Source organism: Neolamprologus brichardi, chromosome 12, assembly GCF_056152115.1.
Source record: "Neolamprologus brichardi isolate AB-2024 chromosome 12, ASM5615211v1, whole genome shotgun sequence".
In the NCBI taxonomy this organism is placed as follows: domain Eukaryota; kingdom Metazoa; phylum Chordata; class Actinopteri; order Cichliformes; family Cichlidae; genus Neolamprologus; species Neolamprologus brichardi.
Genome location: NC_142115.1, coordinates 26,450,270 through 26,470,784, shown reverse-complemented (window position 1 = coordinate 26,470,784; position 20,515 = coordinate 26,450,270). Strand labels below are relative to the sequence as shown.

Sequence of the window (20,515 nt, the reverse complement as noted above, 5' to 3'; positions counted from 1 at the left end):
CATACTCTCATACCAAAGGAGCAACCCCCAGCACTCCATCTCCTCTGTTGGATTTCACCAAGGTAGTGACCTTTGTCTACTGGGTTTGGCCGGCTGTCATTAATCTATTCCTGCCGTTTGAACAGGGGAAGACACTCCCAACCCAGCCGCAGATAGCGCATGGCTTCAGTCTCCTGTCAAGTTTGCATGTGAAGAGAAACAACAGCCGACTTCCATGCCGTTGTCTAAAGCAATAACCAGTGTTTTTTTTTGAAAGGGCAAAAGAAATCTATAAAGCTGCCACACTAAACCACAATGTTTTTTTAAACGCTACCACGAAGAAATTTGATGTCTAAGCGGCAAGATGGATTCTTATTCCTTTACCTTGTTTACCCGGAAAATGTTATTATACTGTCAACTCCACTAGCTGCAAAAAAGAAAGAAGTGCTTCAACTTAGTGGGAGCACAATTCAGAGTAATTTGAACAGTGGCGCTGTCACACTTTGTCAGGCCTGCCTTAAAAGCGCACTGATCTATAGGGATCTACTGTAGCTTAGCAGAAGAATGTACAGCAACCTTGGCCGGGAGCGCAGTGCATCTAAGATGAATTAATTACTACAACAGCGTATTGGTGTTTTCCATAGGCTATATGCTAATTAATTAGACAAATACAATGTAGATCCAAAACATGCCCATCAGGAGTGTTTTAATTGGTTCAGCATCAGCTCCAGTATTCGGGGGGTGAGGGACATGTTCTGATTCCATGTCTCTGTTGTTTTTATGAGGACGCTTTTATGGGCTTTATTTATCATTGCTGAGGGATTTGTGAAATCTTACTGAGGACAAACATGGGGTAAACTGAACCGGCGTCCCACTTATGAAGTGTTTGCTCAGAACAGCTTCCTTGAAATATCCCAGACTTGTTTATTTAATAGAATAAGCACAGTAAAGGGCGTATTTACTGAGACATATCCATTTGCAAAACTGCGCTTCCAAAATAATGCATGACTTAGGCACCTCATGAAAGGCCAGCCACTGTCAGACTATACTGGCGCTGGCATACTGATACATTTTTACATGGTGAGCTAAAGTTAGTAGCACGCTTTCAGACCCAGAAAATTTATTTGTATGCCATCCATACACCTGCAACAACCTTCCACATCTATAAAGGTCAAGTGCACAAGTTCACACCTGGACCAGGAGCAGTTGTATAAACTAAACAAGGACATATCTCCTGGGGAGATTAATAGTCATGGCCCATTTCCCTTCAACCTGTTTCTGAGCAGTGGGAGGGTGAAAACTTTCCCCAACCACCTTTTACACCAGAGCAGGAAATTTAAGGAATTTAAGCAGCTGCTGAAATAGATACGTCTTTAGTTTGTTTTATGGGGGAAATAAAATATATATATGAACTAAAATTACTGATCTCTTTTAAATACACTTTGCTGAAGAATCACTACACAAATATAACAATTGCTTTTGTTAATTATGTGTGGTTACTATTGAAGAGTTATTCATTAATTAATGAATGCTTTTGCAGTGTATTAAATTTGTATTGTCTTTTATTACGTGTCAGTCAGACAGCCTCTGGAAAAGCTGCAGCAAAAAATGGCATGCATGGAAGCATTTTCACCTCGTCATTTCAAATGCAAAGGCTTGGAAGGGATGAAATTTCCCAGTACACCTCGGTTAGCCGGTATCAGGTCTAAGACGCATCACCTGGGAGTCGCTGCCTCCAAGACTCCCCACTGATTCCCCCTGCTTCACCCGGCAACAGGCAATGAAACTGACTCCAGTCATATATCAGCCCAGCTGGACGTAGTGTTTATTATTACAACACAGCAAGGGAGTGACACAGGGAGAAAGCAACAGAGGGAAAGATGGCAGAGTGGTGGGAGAAGTGGAGGGGGGGGGATTAAGGCTGGCGGGAGAAGAGGAGAGGTATGAGGGAGGATGAATAGAAGAAAAAAGGGAGTTGGGTGCTGTGTGGTGCTAAGGGAGAGGGCTGTGCCATGCTGCCGAGGTGTCTGCCTGTGTTTTTTCTATATGAATGCATCTGTGACAGTGCATGTTTTTTTTTTTAATGTTGACACCACCAATTGAAGAAGCAGCTAATAAAGAGAGAAAATTGGTAGGTTTGTTTAAAAAAAACATAAATGTCAGAAACTCAAAGACAGGTAAAATCAGAGGTAACCAGGCAGGGGGTTGATGGAAAAAACAACACAAAAACCAACATGAGGTGTTGCTGGTTTGGGCGGTTGCCCTCCCTGCCCCCTCTGTCTCCCTCCTCTGTCTTCCACCACCTTTTCTCCCCTTCCATGCCTCCCTTTCCCTCCCGCTTGCCCTCGCAGCGCTGTTGATTAATGTGGGATGAGGCTGGCCCCGAAACAGAAGCTCTTTTCAGTGCTGTCACACTGGGGAGATGGAGAGGCAAACTGTGGCCAAGGTGGATTTAACCACAAACACATATACGCACACAAACACACACAAATACACTTCTGACCAAGCGAAGTGGATGAGCCCAGCACGCCATCAAAGGTCTGGTATCTGCCCAGAGAGTTTGCCAGCCTGCCAGCAGTACAGTGTGTGTGTGTGTGTGTGTGTGTGTGTGTGTGTGTGTGTGAGAGAGAAAGAGAGAAAGAGAGATGCCTATTTTAAAATGTACACAGTTCACAGTCAGTGTTTGCATGGGTGCACATTTTCTTGTATATGTGTTTTGTGTGGATTTGTATCTTTGCGCCCATAGTCAGTCATATTTCGTGCATTTTAGAAGGTGTCAAGACTTTCTTGTAATGATTTTGGTAATAACTCAATTGTTTCCTTGCTAAAACAGCTATTTTATTCAACTAAACATGAGTGTTTTAGCAGGTGTGGAAGGGCAGTTGCAAACACATAAATTCACTTGGGTAAGGTAGGGCAGGGACTGAGCAAATACGAAACATGAATTTTAATGATCGTCGTTCTTTAAAGAACAATAGTTGCCTTTTTTTATCATACCGTTATTGACTGAAGTTGGACTTTTAACATAAGTGATCAATAAAAAGCATCATTTTTATACCACAGGTGCATATAAGGCTGTGTGTAAATGTGGCGTTCTTTTACCAAACCTCACACTGATGTACAACACTTCCCCTCCCTTCCCATTAACTTCAGCCGACTAGCAGCGACATCAGTGCAGCAAAAGCTAAAACACAAACCTTGAAACCATAACCGGAGGCGCTATAAAAGCTAACCATGCCTGATAAATGCGGAGACATAAATTCCACTTTCCCTATTGGAGGAGTCAGTGAATTGAAAGACGTCCACTTTGTGTGCTTAGCATGCTGAACCACAAAGGCAGTGGAGCGAAGAGGTCTTGCTTTTCTGGTAAGCAGATCTGCTGAACCAAAGCAGGGGCGTTTTCCCCACAGGCCACCTAGATAACATCTCTGTGTGCTTTGACCATCACAACACATCCTTATAAACCACAGAACAACACCCTTCAGGACAGGACTGCTACTAAGTCTCCCTGTCCTTTTGTCTCTATTACTGTCTGCATGTCTATCCGACTGTCCCACTGTCCCACATTCTTCCTTCTCTGTAAGATGTCCTTCATACTGGGTCTGTCCGGACAGCAGTGCATAGTATTTGTACAGTATTACTATGATTAAACCCCTGATACTGATCTTTGGTTGGTTTCCAGAAGATTTGTCATAGAGTATGCTAAAAAAAAATTAGACAAATACCAATTAAAACTTTAATATTTTCCAATATTTTCAACTATTGCTTAGCAAACTTAGTAGGTCAGCCAAGCTGAACGAACTAAGACTATAATGGCAATTATGTTCACTTTTTCACACTGGAGCATCAGAAACATCAGGTTTATGTCGACAGCAAATAAAAAAGGTTCAATTTGAACACAGCCCATCTGCTTTTAACGTTTGTTCATCTGCTTCCACGTATGCCAAACTTTAATCATCTCTCTGCATCTGCTTTTTATTGGCATCTCTATTTTGGTGCACTAAGTCAATCTTAATGTGTACCTGTGCTCTCCTTAGTGACTCATAGGAAATAAAATGCACCATTTCTTTTCGTGGTTTTACTTTTCCTGAAGGAATCTTGCAGCTATTCCATAAATTGAATATGTCCGGAAATATGTTTTCAGGAAAAGGTTAAAACAGATCTGGCAATGTGCGAGCATGCATGAAAGCAGGTAAGATTGAGTAGTTTTCTCTGCTTCTGAACTGAGTTTGTCAAAGTACACCTGGAGGTAAAGGCACAGGAAGACGGCCTGCTGAGTTGTGAAAGTCATTCATCTATGTCCGTGGCTGCATAGCCCACCCCCTCTAAACTCTCACATGGCTGGGGTCAAAAATCCTATAAGTGTGTGTTATGTGTGTGTGTGTGTGTGTGTATGTGTGTGAAAGAGCAAAAAAAAGAGCAAAATGATAGATGTGAAAAATGTCACTGAGATAAAACAAAAGTGGGCAAGAGCACAAAAATAGTCATTTGTGTGTGTGTGTGTGTGTGTGTGTGTGTGTGTGTGTGTGTGTGTGTGTGTGTGTGTGTGTGTTTTCCTACCTTGTAGGTCCGACAGGAGGGGTTGAAAGCATTTGTTCCACAAACAAATAAGGTGTCTTCATTTTGCTGCAGAAGGACTTTGATGAAATTGTGACACTCATCCTTCAGGGAGAGCAGGGCAGGAAAAAAAGAAAGAGAAAAAGAAGAAAGGAAGTCCATGGTGACATCTGTATCTGTAGCCACATGTGGGCTGTTATTTTTTTGCTTTTCTGTCTTTTGAAGTGCAGCATGTGGCACGCGGTGAGCAGGGAGAGGCATATGTAACAAACACAGTATCGTGACATGCATTTGATCACGGCACATAAAGGCAAATCCGCAGGAGATTTTAATGTGCCATTTAACGTCTTCTCAAACAATAATGAAAGTGTTATTAAGTTCAGGAAAAAAATAAAGTTATACAACCACGAGATATGAAGATTCCCACTGATATGCTCTATAAATTCTGACAGCCGAAGGTTATATGAACTGCAAGAGGTGTGTTATTGCACCTTCAGGATCTTGTGTCTTTAAGATGTGTGTTAAGAGTGTCTGTGTGTGTGAGGGAGAGAGAGACAATGAAACAGAGACTGTGCGCAATTACATCAGTTACAGGTTGTCTGCCATGCACAGTGTGTGACTGACACAAAAAAGTGGAAAAACTTGAGTGACGTTTGCTCTACAAATGAGGTTGTAGTGTGTGTTTTCCTTACCTTATGCTTCCCTTTCATTCTGCAAGTGTCCACATCTCCCTGTCTGGACTTCCATGTCATTTTCTGTAGAAAAAGATGGAAGTTTAACTGAAGCTGAAGAGAAAAATAGCGAGTCACAAAGAAAGCAGACTAAACAGTGAGGTGGGAGGGGGAAAAAACAGACAGCACTATGGAGCTCAATAACCCATCTATATTAAGATCAATAATCATCATTTGAGATTCTACATCATTGATTTCTCTCATGAGGCACCTGCTCTGAGGCAAACTTTATTCTAAGTTTGTTTGGAGATCATTTTACCTCCTTGAACATCGAATTTTCTGCCAGAGCGAAGGAAATACAATACTGACCCCGGATCAGAACAGACTGCCCAAGGACAGATCCGTGGACAAATCTGTGGATTAATAGGCTTGCCATCCTTGCGTGTGCACATACCCACACACACACGCACTGCCTTGACCTGTGGATCAGCCCTCTTTTACTTTTAATTATACTTAAGTTATAGCCATGCACACAAACGTACACACACACATACACAACACGTGTGTCCCTGGCCTGTGTCACCTGAGGGTCAGCTCCCAGCCGCAGGTTCAGACCACTATGTACCTGCCGCTGTTGTACAACATGTTTGGAGCTCAGCCACTGATTAAAGACCCTCAGTCATCAATCAATCTGCGCGTCTCCCACCAGCCTTTCATCTGCAGCCTGCTCTCATTAAGACCCACTCGCCAGGCTCTGACATTGAAGTGGATGAGGTGGAGGGATTGCTGGTTGTTGCATACACGAGAATGGCCTTGTCCGAATTCTGTTTGCATGCATTATGTTTAGGGCATGCGATGCCAGCAAAGAGTGGTTGAAATGGAATAAAGAGTGGGTTATTACAGTCGAGGCCCTATGTAAATATGAGGCCCCTTTTTTGAATAATTTGAAACTATACAATGGGATCTTCTTCACCTCTGCATCCATATTGTCTTTCTTCTGCTACTCATCTAACCTTTGATTTCGCTCTCCATTTCCTGCTCCTCCCCCCTTCTCCTTCCTCCCTCTCGCTCTTCTTCCGCTGTCCCCTCAGCTTCCGTTACGCACCCATCAGACCTCTAACTGTCCCACTGATGAGCGTGGATGACGCAAGCTAGCTGATTGATTAAATAATCTTCTTAACAGGGTCACCATTGCGAACGCGCCAGGTCCAATCGGTGAGCGGGTGAGTAAGACTGCTGGCAGGCACACAAATGCACCCACATGCACATACGTACACACTGTGGCAGTCAGAGTGAGGTTACGCTGTCAATCACGCAGAGAACAACACATCCTCAAAGAGGAAGACGTCTCACTCACCTTACTGAAAAATATCTCTTCACTGTTGGCAGTGTCTGTGTCCACTGTGTATATATGATCCCTGCAAGTGATTGAGGGAAAGCGAGTGAGGAAGGGAGAAAGAGATTGGGAGAAAGAAGAGGGAGAGATGAGAAGAGGTCAGACAGCAGCAGACAGTCAAAATTCAACAAACAATAAACCCATTTCTTTTCTTCCCTCTCTGTTTTCCCCCTGCAGGCAGCAAACAGCGTCAGAAAATGGGGCTTTGTATAAACTTTGTTCAAACTTCAAAAAATGACAATAAACAAAAGGAGGCCAGATCTATTTGCTCTGTCAGACAGAAACAGTCAACAAAGGTTCGGAGCGCCGTGGCGCAGGCCTGGGGACAAAAGCCTCTTTGTCCCAGAGAAAGGTCTTGGTGGGGGGTGAGGGAGGAGGGAAGGCTTGAGACGGGAGGTGCCAAGTCACTCAGAGCTGTTCAGGTCAATTAAGCCTAGTGTTTGAGCCACAGGAAATCTATACTAACACTCATTATAGCTCAGACAAGAAGACTTATGTGTGTTGGCCTGGAAATATACAAGCTTCTCCTGTGTTACACAGTCCAGCCATAAAGGCCCCAGCAGGGCATATGGAAGACATAAAAATCACAAGGGTTAACTACATCTCAGACAGACAGACAAGGCTAGTTGACCAGCCATGCCGCTACACCTTCTTACCGTGGAGAATTGGGGTGCGGACATGGAGTGGGAGGATACAATGGGTGTAGAGGTGGGAGGTAGAAGGTGTAGAGGTGGCATGAACGGAAGAGTCAGAAAGCAAAGCTGGTTTATTTCTTTTGAGGAGAGAACCAAAGGTGACCGTGCCAAACGATGTAACCGCTTTAATTTGTTGAAGATTAGCTGTTGAACGTGTTTTTAATCAAAGTGTGTAACAGTGGCATCATCTGACTCACGGCTTAATTATATTCCAGCTCCCCAACCTGCGCTTAGCCAGCCTGCCTGCCTTGCTCTCTCATTAACTAAATCTAATAAAGTCTTTGGAGGAACAGGCATCTTGAAATGAATCCACTTATATCGCTTTCCTGGGGGCCACCTCAGTCTCATCGAGGATAAAACCCAGTCTACTGTACATTATCAGCCACAATTCTTAAATTGAATAATTAATCTTTAAGAGTGGTTGAAATTAGGAAAACATTTCAGCTTTCATCACATTTCCAGAGAGGCCGGGGGCTAAATACCTGTTTTTTCTGTCGGTTTAACTTCTGAAATTCCTCAAAGAAACTGTAAAATACATCATGTGAATGCCTGTTTTCTTTTTTTCATTTCTCCACACTGAGGCTGTTTATGGTTTCTATAGTAACTGCCCAGTGATCCGACCTATCAGTATAAAAAAAATATACATAATTAATATCATCACCGTCAAAAACAAAAATTCCTTTAGCAAATTGCCATTTAACATTTAAGAACAAAAAATGTCACGCGTTCAATTTTTTTTCATCCCTTCTCAAACTAATTTTCCACAACAGCGCACTCAAAAGTCCATTTTTATGGACAACACTGACTAATTTCAAAGTTGGCCTGTGGATTACCTCTCATAACTAAATGTTTGTGATTATTGCTTTCAGCTGAAATAAAAACCCTTTTCATGAAAAAAGCCAAGAGCAAAGTCAGCTTTAGGTCACTCAGATTCATCCCGTGGCCTTCCTTCCAAGTTCCTTTGCTCAAGCAAATGCCAGATGCTGACTGTCGCTGCGCAGTCTGCCATGATTAAAAACTGAGCAACAACAAGTTACAGGTTGTTGCGGCTCAGGCCAAAACCACAATCTCCCCTCCAAAATGTTTTTCATTAGGCCTAACTGGTTCCACTGCCATTGAACTGCTCTGTGCTAATTGTTCTGGACTGATTTTCCCGGGTCAGTCGGTCTTGCCTTTTTCAGTATCCCTTTCACTGCAGTCAGAATTACATGTTCTAGAGTATATGTGAATATTTAAAAAGCTGGCTTATAAAAATCAGCACCACTACATTTAAAATAGTGGAAAAACAGAGACACATTTAAATGGAGATGAAACACACGAGGTGATAAAAACGGTGGACGATGATCAGTAAAATGTTCTGATTTGTCTCCTTAAGTTCAGCAAGTTAACTTGTTTTATCTTTATATTAAAATTCAAACTTCATATTGAAAAGACCTAAATAAATCAAAAGCTATTAAATCAAAGGATTACTTAGCGGATTTATTGCAATCCCCTGGGTTATTTTACTGTCTGCAAATTTAAAGCAGCTCACGAGCAATCTGTAATTGACTTCTGCATAATTTTCAGTAGTAACCATCCCAGCGATTCTCCCTGACTTGTGCCTCTCTTATCCCGGTGCTGACAAAGTCCTCTGGGCTGAGGCCTTCCCGCCGCAGGTTTCTGGTTCCAGCAGAGATTAGAGCGAGCCAAGCGATGAGGCGCTCCTCAAACATCCTGACTGGAGATGGGGGAGTACAATGGAGCGGCTGTGTCTGTGTCAACACCAGCTTTCCAAACACACACACACACGTGCACGGAACAACCCCCCACCCCTGAGTCTTTACCCCAACCAAATTTCACATGCACCCTTTCCCCTATTCAGCCCTGCACCTGAACTCATATTACAACACAGTCACTTCCTTGTGGTCTCTGAGTCACATCAATGAAACACTCAGAAGAAAGAAAAGAAGCAGAGGCAGAGTTCAACATGTATCTGTGCAACATTAAACTGGATGTTGTAAACATCAGTACTATTTTTTTTTTTATTTGAAGTTTTAAAATCAATTATCTACCTTCCAGGCATTCAGTATGCCAAGTTATATTTATCTTTTATTAAATGAAAGTCAACTTCCAGAGATGAAACCTGCATAAAACACATGATCCATCACAGTCACATTGTTGCTAATTTGTTATTAGTTATTGTCACGAAGTATGATCCAACCTTTGTTTCCCACACTCCAATATAGACGCCCTAAAATGTACATTTTTCTTGTCATATAAACCCACCCACAAAATATCCAATGCATATTTTCTTAACAGGATAAGTTCTGAGAAAAACAGCACATCTTCACAGAGCCAGAGAATCTTTTGACATATTTTCTTGAAAACATACCTGAAATGAATAATGGATTTTTCTTTTCTTTTTTTAAATAATTGCTGAAAAAATTGATTCTTGGATTATAAAGGCTTCATATAACCTTTTCACTCGTCTTCGAGAACGGCACATAAATTGATTTTCTTTTTCAGATTGTGGTGGGTTGAAAGGAAGTCGTTAATTTGAAAAACTCTCAGGAAAATTATCAGGAAACGTTTTACTACTATTTTTATGTTACTACAAAATAGGACACCTTCATCGTAGATGTCACTTTGAATATATTTCAGCATTTCATCTGATGGTTTGCAAATATTTTAGCCCCCCAAAATAACCCCGCAACATATTCTGATTTCAGAGACGCTCTTGCCTGCTGAGCACGGTACAGACTAAACAACCTGTTGTGAGTAAAAGCTTTTGTTCTGCTGGGGCAAAAGTATGGCAAAGACCAATTTTATTATGCAACAGCCCATTTCCATATGTGCTGAGCAGTTCACTGAGAATACAATAATAGGTGTCCCATTGTCTATTGTTTTCAGGCTTGGAATCCATTTGCCGTACAAATTTTACTTGTAAAATTATTTATGAGAATGAAAAATGTGATACTCTGTTTAATTTGCATGCAGTATGCAGCTTAATCCAGGTGTTTTAGATCAGATAAGTGTCTTAGAATCAAGTTTTGTAAAGAATTAGAGAGCATGGCATATGTAATAATGACTCTTAGCTCACATAGATTATCCACAGAATTTCTTCTTTGCTCTGCTCCCTTTAGGAGTTACCACACTGGATCATCTGCCTCCATCTCATCCTATTACCAGCATCTTCTTCTGTCACACCAGCCTTCGTCTTTCACTACATCCATGAACTTTCTCTGTATTCCTCCTCTCTTCCTCCTGCCTGGCAGCTCCCTGTTGCCCATTATATCCACTATCCCTCCTCCGTACATCCAAACCACTTCACCCTTCTTTCTCTAACTTCAGGAATATAAAAAGTCATGGTATTGGTATAGTCTACGCTTTATTGCTTTTCTGAACCTCAATACTTTAAAAATTACGATTTATTGTGGGCTACAACTTGAGCCGTGTTGTGTTAGCCTACATTTGTTTGGCAAATTGGCAACATTAAAAGAATGAAATATCTGCACTTGGCGGCTCTGCAGTGTAACTGTAGATACAAAACTATCACTGGATTACTTTGGTAGTGAAGAAACTGAGAAAAGCCTAATCATTCCCATGCAAGTCGTGGAGTTGGCAGGAGTTTTGTTTTTCTCTTATTTCTCATGAGATTCATAGATGTTTATTCATGCTGAATGTGGGAGATAAATAATTACATCTCCAGATCCTGTAAGATGCTCAATTTGTGTGAGTGTGTTTAAAGTTACAGTTTTGACACAACTTGCAACAATCAGCTACAAATTCAAAAGTGTTTTTCGAGGAGCTTCTGCTGCAGTAACTGTGAGAGGTAACCGTGATTAAACCTCTTCTAAAAGACCAGTATGCACCTGTATCTTTTAGTTTAGGCAGTATATTTGTCTCGTGCCCTCTGCCGACTCTTTCTCCTCCTCCTCCCAATAACCTCCTCAAGAGGCACTCGTCACATCTTGAAATCTTTGCCGTGCTCTTTACAAGTTCTGCTTGTTCTGATGTTAAAATTTAAAGTCCAGTGAGTTTTTTTTTAAAAGCAAATGCGTTTGACACGGTCTTTACTTGGTTAAAACTTTAGTAACTTTTTAACTAAAATCCACAGGGTGCTTTGCTGCAAGTCATTCACTTTCCCATAATCTTCCCGCTTTCAGCTGTAAATCAAACAGCCTGAGGATGGCACAGTACTTTAACACAAAGGAAGCGCTTCTATAGCGCTGTGGTGCAGATGATGAAATTAGAAACACCGTGAGATTGTGAGGAACGAGAAATAACAGGCGTCTTTGACAGTGGATGAACGCGACACATTGGGTATCAATGTGAATCACTTGGCGTAGGCTTCTCATTTCCCGAAATCCTGGGACAAGAAATGCGTGAGTAGGATGGAAGGTATGCAAATATCCTCTTAGGGACAAAGATGGAGACACTGTAAAAAGATGGGTACACAGTGAGGAAGAGCTGAATGATCCAGTCAGAACAGTAGACTAACTGAGCGTGGGCAAGAGTGTGAGATTGAGTGCAACAGAATGACAGAAAGGGTCTGCGTCGGACATGTAGCCATGCGTGGCCACGAGAACACAGGCTCTTTGTGTGGAGGAATGTCGTTTTCATAACAGCGCATTTCTTCTGGGGTAACCACAGGCCAGCGCGGTCCATCTGCTGGGCCTTTGTGAAACTATCTCCCACTCCAGTGGCAGAAAATAGGGGAACACAATTAGCATGCGCCCCGCACCTTAATCCACCATTCCACTTTCTGCAAACCTAATTCCTGCAATCCACCCTCCCACACTTTCTCTCTCGTCACCCTCTTCACCTATATTCCCCTTTCTTCATAACTGGATCATGGGTGGTGGAGGATGGCCCGTTCTGCATTGTTTTGGCTTTCACTGGTTCAAATCCTCTTCACAAAGTAGGCGGGAGGGAACTGGGGAAGCCAGCAGGCACCTTCAGGCTGTGAAGAGAGCTGTTGAAGTTCTGAATGAGTTGAGGGCATCGAGAGGCCCTCGGTGATGTGGTGGCATGAAATCCAACAAGCCAGGGTTCACTCACCCCCAGGCTGAGGCAGGTTGTTCTTTTCGAAGGTTGAATTTCTCATTATGGTTTTCAGCATTCCCTCCACCTTTCCTTTTGTGTGTATTTGTATGTGAATGTATTTGTGTTTTTTGTGCGTGGCTGCTTCAGTATGGTAAGGGGCATGTGTTGAGGGTGCACTCTTGGAACAATTAAGCAGATATGCATAATCACAGTATAAGATGTGATTTATTTACTGAACCTTACCCAGTAATCTTACATTTAACTTCCAAGGAGATCAGTATGGGAAATATTTTGTTTGTCATTCCTAATTTTTAATTGTTTTTTTATTCCCTTGTAATTAAATTGCGAATTGCCTGTGCACCCCAATTCCAAGAACATGCAATTAAGCAAATTGTTAACATACAGTAAAATAATGCTGAAGATGTTCTGTTGTCTAACACATTTCAACATGATAGTTTTAACTTTTGCCTTTAAACTACATTAATTTAAATTCATATTCTATACGTGCATAAACTCACATAAAGGCATCTCAGTGCCTTTTGCTATTACCCAGGATACTCCTCACTAGCTAACCAGACAAGCTATGAGAACAATGTGGCACTAATTCTAGTGCAGGAGTATATTTTGAAATAATTTTCTTATATGATCAGCAGCAAATGTCCAAAGAATGGGTGAAAGGACATTTTATTCTACATGCTTGCAGAGTTATTTTATGAAATTAAACTTGTTCCAATTTTCATTTCAGGTGATTATGATTACCGAAGCTGCAAAAGTTGGTTCAGAGGGTGGACATAGCTGGATGTCGTCGGTGCTGCGAGGAGAGGGAGAGGAGGCAACCATGTAATCCCCATCATTAGTGGGTTTTAACAGGATTTGGTGGAGCTACAATAATAGAGACTCTAGTGGCCTCCACTGCGAGACCCAAAGAGACCCAACAGGGAAGAACAGCAGCCACAGAGGCATGGCTGTTCTAGAGGATTCAACGGAGATAAGGTAATCAGGATTTTTGAGTGTGCGTCTGTGAGCGTGTCTCGCTGTAATCACAAGTTTTGGTCTTTCACTCACGGCGATCACTCTCTCTTTCTCTCTCTCTCTCTCTCTCTGTCCGTCCCACACATACACATTCTGTCTCTCTGATTCCCATGCTTCGCAGCCTCATAGAGGGGTGTAAACAGAGTGTGGTTGGTGTTACCATGGTGAAGGGTGACTGTGGCCTAGGAATGGCGACTATGCCCTGCATGTGGAGAGGTCTAGGATATGCTCGCAAGGCAGGGTATATAGCAACGCGTTCACACATACCCACAAGCACAAGCATGTATGGACTGTCTTTATCATTCTCTGCATGTCTTTTCTCCAGCTGGCGTGAACCTTTGAGACACCTATTCATAGTTTCAGCCATCACGTCCTTTGGCAACACTAAGCAAACGACATATTGGAAACAGGCTGTGACATGATCGTACAGACTTTAAACAAATATCCATGTCAGTTTGAAAAAAAAAAAAATATATATATATATATATATATATGTACATACCATACGTCTATCTTCTGTAAGCAATTCTGAAATTTCTAAACTGACTTCTTCATCCAAGGTTGAAGTATTGCACCTGCCTTTGATGTCCACAAACACACACACACGGTTTTGCTGAGCAGTGGGTGATTATCACCACTATTTTGCTCTTATCCTTTCTATTTACCTCCAAATAAAGGTGGTTAGACATTGTGAGGGGATAAAAGCAGAGTGTTAAAAAGACCGTCTCCTTATGAATATAGAGAATCTGTAGGCAGTCGATGAGACGTCTGGTACTGGAAACTGCTTATAGTCTGAGTTCTGTTGATCAAACAGGTTTGGGCAGTCTTTGGTTGCATGCAGGCAAACAGTTGTGGAGAGCAATTGGCAAAAACAGTGGTTACCTTGAACAACAGCTTTTTTTTAAAGCATCCAAACAGAAAGTCTTGGTGATCCCATTTCTTTCATATATTAGCATGTGAAGAGCCGGTCTATCTGTTTCACCTAATCAAACATTCTCCAGAGTCCAGCAATTTCACTGGGGAGCACAGGATTAACAAAATTTGCCAAGATGTCACTGAAAACTAGAAAAAATATATCCCAAAAGAACTTGATCTAAACAAAAAGTATTAAAACAATAAAATAAATGTTTAAGTAACTGAGGCTCTTTAAGGTTAGACTTAGTTTGCAAAGTCTCCAAACTAAAAAGCAGTTCTCATGAAAGTGGAGGTTTGTGACGAGCTATTTTGTTTACAGCTGAAGACACACACACAAAACCATATTACTCTGACACACACATGTGCAAAGATCACAATGATGAATCTCCCACTGCACCATGAAGAATTCCCTCTGAATAGAGTACACAGTGTACCCTGACCATGAAATATGGACCTCTGGGATGCGAGTCCTCCCTCGTCCGTCTCTCACTGAACAAATTATTGCTTTTACCAAACGTGACTCTGCTGCTAAACATCTAAAATACACATGACAGCAGACACACATAAACCACCGAGCTTGCACATTAAGATGTTTTCATGTTCATTACCTGCACTTTAATATACACCATGTCTCAGTTTATCATGGATAATGTATTGTTGATTGCTTCAAAGCAATTAGTTTGCTCCAAGGCTGGATCCAATGGTCATTAGTATGACTTTACAAACACCTCTTGGCATAACTTCCATGTTGTATTTCTATTCTACTTTATTTCTCTTTAAGATCTTATTAGCAGAAGATCTGCTATGCATCCCTTTTGATAAGAGAAACTATTTAAGTTAAAGTGAAAGAAATCAATACTATACTCAATCCAGTGCCAGTCTTATTAAATCCTAACAAACAAGAGGGCTTTTGAAAGGCTGCATATGAAAAGACTGCAGTCAGATATGTTATCAAGCTGTAGGATCCCTCTGGATAACGCGCTTGATAGAAACTTGGCCATGGAATCATATTCATAATATTAAAAACCTGCAGCAGTCATGAACTGAATACATAATTAACACCCAATATATACAAGTCTAATAAAGCTAATGGTGTTTTACAAATATTAGAAGAGATATATGACCTCATCAGCAGAGGCTATTTTCTTTACACTTGTACAGACACACTGGCTAAAACAGGGCTCGATCGCCTGATTTCACCATATCAATACACTTCATTCAAGGCTTAAAACTAAGGATAAATTATCAATCGCTGCATCTGTTGCTCAGTTCACACATTGCCAAAGACTTGACTCTTTCTCTCTATGGATTAAGGCACTTTTGTCTATTTACAATTTCATTAGTTGCTATGTTTGTATGCATCTCACAGCTTAAAAATCTTGTGATTTTTTTGCCAGCACCAAAACAGGAGCCAAAGGGATTTAATACACTGAGCAGTCATTCAAAAAACAGCCTGAAACAGTGTTGGGCTTTGGACTGCGTTCACAGTGGCCATCTGCAAGCTGCTGCACACCAAGAACTGAGGCTCACTGGTCTAGAGGCATGATGGCAGAGCTGTGTGACGCTGGCTCCAGAATAAACAAGCCATTTGACTGGACAACCGTCATAAAAGCAACTATTGATGTTGCCTAGTTTTTTTGGTGTGGGGGGGCTCGTTTCCACCATTGTGCGTTGTTTCGTGGCATGAGTCTTGCTGGGTTAACTGCTGGCTCACTTTCACATTGATTTCTGAAGTGGTAATTGTCTGTGCTGTTTGCCTTAAACTGCTTGTCATTTAACTTTCACGTGTCTTTATCGACATTCTGTTAGAGCCGATGGATGTTTGAGGAAGGGCCGTCGTTTGTGTGTCTATTTTATCGACTCCCAGCATTCTTCTCTGTGTCCGGATCAATGGCGGTCATCCGACTCAGTCTAATCTGAGGCAGCCATTCCAGTCATTCGGGGGTCACATACCTCGGCCGTGTGTCTGCTTTTAGCAAGTGTAGGACTGTTGCACCGGGTCACCTCACACATGCAAGCCACTGCAGACACGATCACAGACTAGCTTCCACACCCACCAGCACACATGTTCACTACCCTTGAATGTATATATTCATTTACACACATGTGGCCATCAGACAACTGGTCAGCATACTAAACTTGACACATATACACACCCTCTTTCACTCACTCTCTTACACACAAACACACACACACACAGTCAAGCCCCTCCAATAAACCCCATGTGTCTCATTTCCCTCCCTTATCCCTAAGGCCCTACCACCCCATGTGGAGCAGGTGGGCGACAGGCAGACCAAAGTCTCTGGAAAAACCACTACACACACACACACACACACACACACACACACACACACAGACTCTCTCTTTTTTTAGTCTGGTTTTTCTCGCTCTCTATACACCTCCTCTTAATGACCAGAGATATGTTAAAAAACAGCTCTCTTAAAGCAGCAGCCTCCCTCAGCCACTTAATTTGACATGCTTCGGAGGGAAACAAAGAAAGACCCCTATTGTGGCTTTCAACAGGATCCAATCAAGCCTGCCACTCAATTAGCTATGGAGGGCAGAGAACAAGCACATAAGGATCAGTTTTATTAAGGCCTTTTTAATGCTACTGTAATGTTATATGCTGAAGGAAAACCTGCCTGTTAATGGAGCCGACTGGTTGTCAAACCACTCACTTTGCAATGAGGCGAAGCAACATCGCCATTTTTAAAAAATACCGATGACAAGAGGAAAGACAAAAATCAATATTGATTTTCTCCATGGCTCCAGATGCTGTAAGTGAGTTATATTATCTCAGGAAAAATGAGTCACACCCAAATAAAGACGCACAGGTGAAAAACACATTGATAGATGGACAAAAAGCAATAAAGGTAGGTGACAGACTGGGGAGTGGGGGTCAGCCAGACAAAGCGACAAAGAGTTTAAAAAAAAATCGATTTTTGAGAGCAACTAGGCCGCCATAAAATGAAGGAATACCTTTTGTATGTCCTGTGTTGCTGTTTATTGACAGCACAAAAAGCAGAAAAAAACGGTTTTCTTTGACATTAGTTTTTAACTTATCTGCAGTTTATCTCTGTGTTTGTGTGCTTGGATGTTTTTTTTAAAAAAACAGGGCACAAGTCTATAGGGACATCGTACAAGGTAAAGAGGGATTTGGCAGACGGTGAGCTGAAAATAGAAAACAACAAAGAGGTAATGAAGGGAAAAAGTCCAGACTGCTAAGTGATTTCAGGTCTCAGCATTTTGCTCTGAATGATTCCCTCCTGATTAACCAAAACTTTCAAAGAAACCAGCACAGCAGGCCCCCAAAGTTCAGCTTGATGGTTCAAAATGTGAGGGTTTTACATTTATTGAGCTAACACAGCAGTTCACAAAGCAACTATAATTAGTATTAGGTCATAAAGAAAAAAATAATCCTGAAGATGCTTAATTTACAATGGCCTGAATTTATTCCTTGTAATTATTCCATAAATGAAAGCAGAATTAATGCCTATCTCTCTAAAACTGCACAAATTGAGGTACTATCACCCACCTGGCAGCGATGTATAATGTCCTGTTCATAATCATGATGAGCTGAATGTCCAGTTTGTGCCGCTGCGTGTTGTTCCTTCCAGGTTTGTGGCCTACAAATGCTGGATACTGCTTTGTGTCTGCAAGAAGGAGGAGAAAAATTAATCCCTGTGCGTGCCCACTTATTGTAGCTCGTGTGAGGGATTTTGTAATTTGGCTTTCACAGCTTTTGTCATACGTCCCAGGAGTTTGGGGTCAAATGTCAACCTATGTGTCTTTGCTGGATAAGAAAACGCCACCGCAATTGTCAGCTGAGGCTCTCGTGTAACCATAAATTGTAGGCTAAAAATATGCTGCACTGTACCATGCAATTGTTCTATTGTTAGTGGCTTCGGATGAAAGCGCTTAGTTTGAATAAACACTGTGATAGAGGAGCGCAGGTCTATGTGAGGCTTTCTGGCCTGCGCTTCAGTTCCCTCGGACAGCGTTAAGCCCAAAGTGAGCACAGCAGGACAGGACAGGGAGAGACACAGAGAGAATCAGCGGAAACAATGACCATATCTTTATAGCCTGCTACAGCATTTACACTATCACACACAGCATTAGGAGCCCAACAGAAAAATAGCGGATTATCCTTTGATGTAGGGTGGGCTCCATTTCAAATTCTGCCTTAAGTCTTTCGTTTTTGTGTGTGTAGAGGGGCTATCCTTGGGCGCCAAATTACACTCCATGCCTTCAGAATGCGTTGAGTGTAGGGGATGGTGGGGGTTGCTAAGGAAAGAAGTGTTGAGAGGGATGTGGACGAGTGAAAAAGGATAGAACAAGTGACACAGATATCGAGAAGGGGATTTGCGAAGTACAAAACAAAGAGGAAAGGGAAAAGAGTGCACGCAGAGAGCGAGGGAGGACTTGTAATGAGAGAAGGGACGGTGCTCAAGCAGAGAACGAAAGAAAGACATAAAGAAAGTGAGGAGAAGCAAGAAAAAGGATATACTTACAGTTGCCGTGTGAGATGCTAATAGGCTCACTGTCTTCGGGGAAGCCCGCCCCGGCTATTTGCAGTAGTGTGAAGTAGAGTAACAAGGCCTCTGACCTCATGGTCGCACCAACACTGCTGCTGCTGGTCCTCTACTAGAGATTTGCCTCAGCCTGTACAAAGAGAGGCAGAAGTGGTGGACAAGGAGGAGGTGGAGAGGGATGACAGAAGGGGAAGAAAGGAGGGGAAAAAGGAGTTTGTCAAACAGTGTTTTCAATTAACTCTTTCATAAATTGCTTTCCTTCTTGGGTTCTGCATGAAACAAAGTAATTAGGAAGGCTGGAGACTCGAGGATAGGCAGAAACAGAAAGGAATTACCCGAAGAATTTTCACTCTACCAGATTTAGCTGTTTGTGCATTTTGTATGGCCCAATGCAGTGTGCCAGAGATGTATTTGTGTATGCAATTTTGATGACTCAAGTAAGCCACGATGGAAGCAAAACAAAATTAATTGGATTAGGGGTGGTGATATGCGTCACAGATCGATGTCAAGCAGAGAAGATCTCTGTGCCTCTCTCTCTCTCTCACTGACTCTCTCTGTGACAGGGTCTTAGTGAAGTGTAAGAGCTCTCGGTGAGATAAGCCTGCTGAGAAGTATCAGCAGCACCTGATAATGGAAAGGAACGGCAATGGCAGGCACCTAATTTGCCACTTGTCTCTTACAAAGGTAGCAATCCCATGTCCTAACTCCTACAGGTTGATGACTTCTACGGACTCAATTACCAGTCTGGCTATTAAATATTTCATTTTCAGCACTGCTCCGGTTGGAGAACTGTTTCCATTATTTCCTATTCATCTTTTTTATTTTTGCATTTGGTCTCCACACGTGGTATCTGTTCACAGGATTCATCATTTCCATGCTTCACCATTCATCGCTTCTATTCCAGCCGAGCAATGCATGCTGATAGGGTTGTGCTGGGTTTCAAACGATGGGGTGTTGAGTCATTTGCTCCTCATTTATGCAAGTTAGGGATGTGTAGTATGACTCTGGAAACTCCCCCCAAACCTTTTATCCATCCATTGTCGATGTAAAATGAAAGTTGATTCTCAACTCTCCTGATTTCTTTCCAGTGTTTTCAAAAACAATTTTGCCAGACTCAAATTTGTCAGAGATCCACCATGTTGGTTACGTTTTATAATCCATGAGAAGACAGCCCCTATGAGCCTTTCAACCAATCAGGTGCAGCTTAGTGTTTGCATGATGTAGGAGGCTGTAGGAGAGGGAGAGTCAATTTTAATCATCTATTGTGGCACTGTCTAATACAGGGGTGAGCAATTCAATTCACCATGGGGCCACATGAGAAACTGGGACTGTTGTGGAGGGCCACAACCCTAAAAGGAACCCAGTTCGGCTCATTATTAATTTTATCTCTTTATAAGCTTCTTGCCGAGGCCCTCCACAATAACCCCAGTTTTTCTTGTGGCCCCTGGGAAAATTAATTTACCACTCCAGGTCTCATAGCTTGGCCATTGATCTTCCAAAGCTGAGGTGAAGGGAGATCCCTCATGTGCAAAAACCAAAGACACAATACAAAAAGTGAACGTAACCATAGTTACATCACCCACTGGTTAGCGAGGCCTTTTTTGCAGCAATCATTTCTGGCGCTATGACAGATAAGGGACTGGGACTAGGCTAACAACTTGTCAAGCACAAGTCAGTAGCTAATTAACATATTCTGGATAATTCTCTTTCCTG

At 42.1% G+C, this 20,515-nt stretch overlaps 1 protein-coding gene across 2 annotated transcripts in view; it reads right to left on the bottom strand.

Annotated features, from left to right (window-relative positions):
* The window catches only part of sema6a (sema domain, transmembrane domain (TM), and cytoplasmic domain, (semaphorin) 6A), a 103,587-nt gene that overhangs the window by 38,971 nt on the left and 44,101 nt on the right, over window positions 1–20,515 (bottom strand). For both annotated transcript variants that reach the window (XM_006789885.3, XM_006789886.3), the window contains exons 2-6: window positions 18,782–18,932; window positions 17,806–17,923; window positions 6,565–6,625; window positions 5,229–5,291; window positions 4,540–4,641 (exon numbers count right to left, since the gene is read on the bottom strand). In XM_006789885.3, coding sequence (XP_006789948.2) covers window positions 4,540–4,641; window positions 5,229–5,291; window positions 6,565–6,625; window positions 17,806–17,923; window positions 18,782–18,881 — 444 coding nt within the window. In that variant the 5' untranslated portion in view covers window positions 18,882–18,932. The remainder of the gene's footprint in view (window positions 1–4,539; window positions 4,642–5,228; window positions 5,292–6,564; window positions 6,626–17,805; window positions 17,924–18,781; window positions 18,933–20,515) is intronic.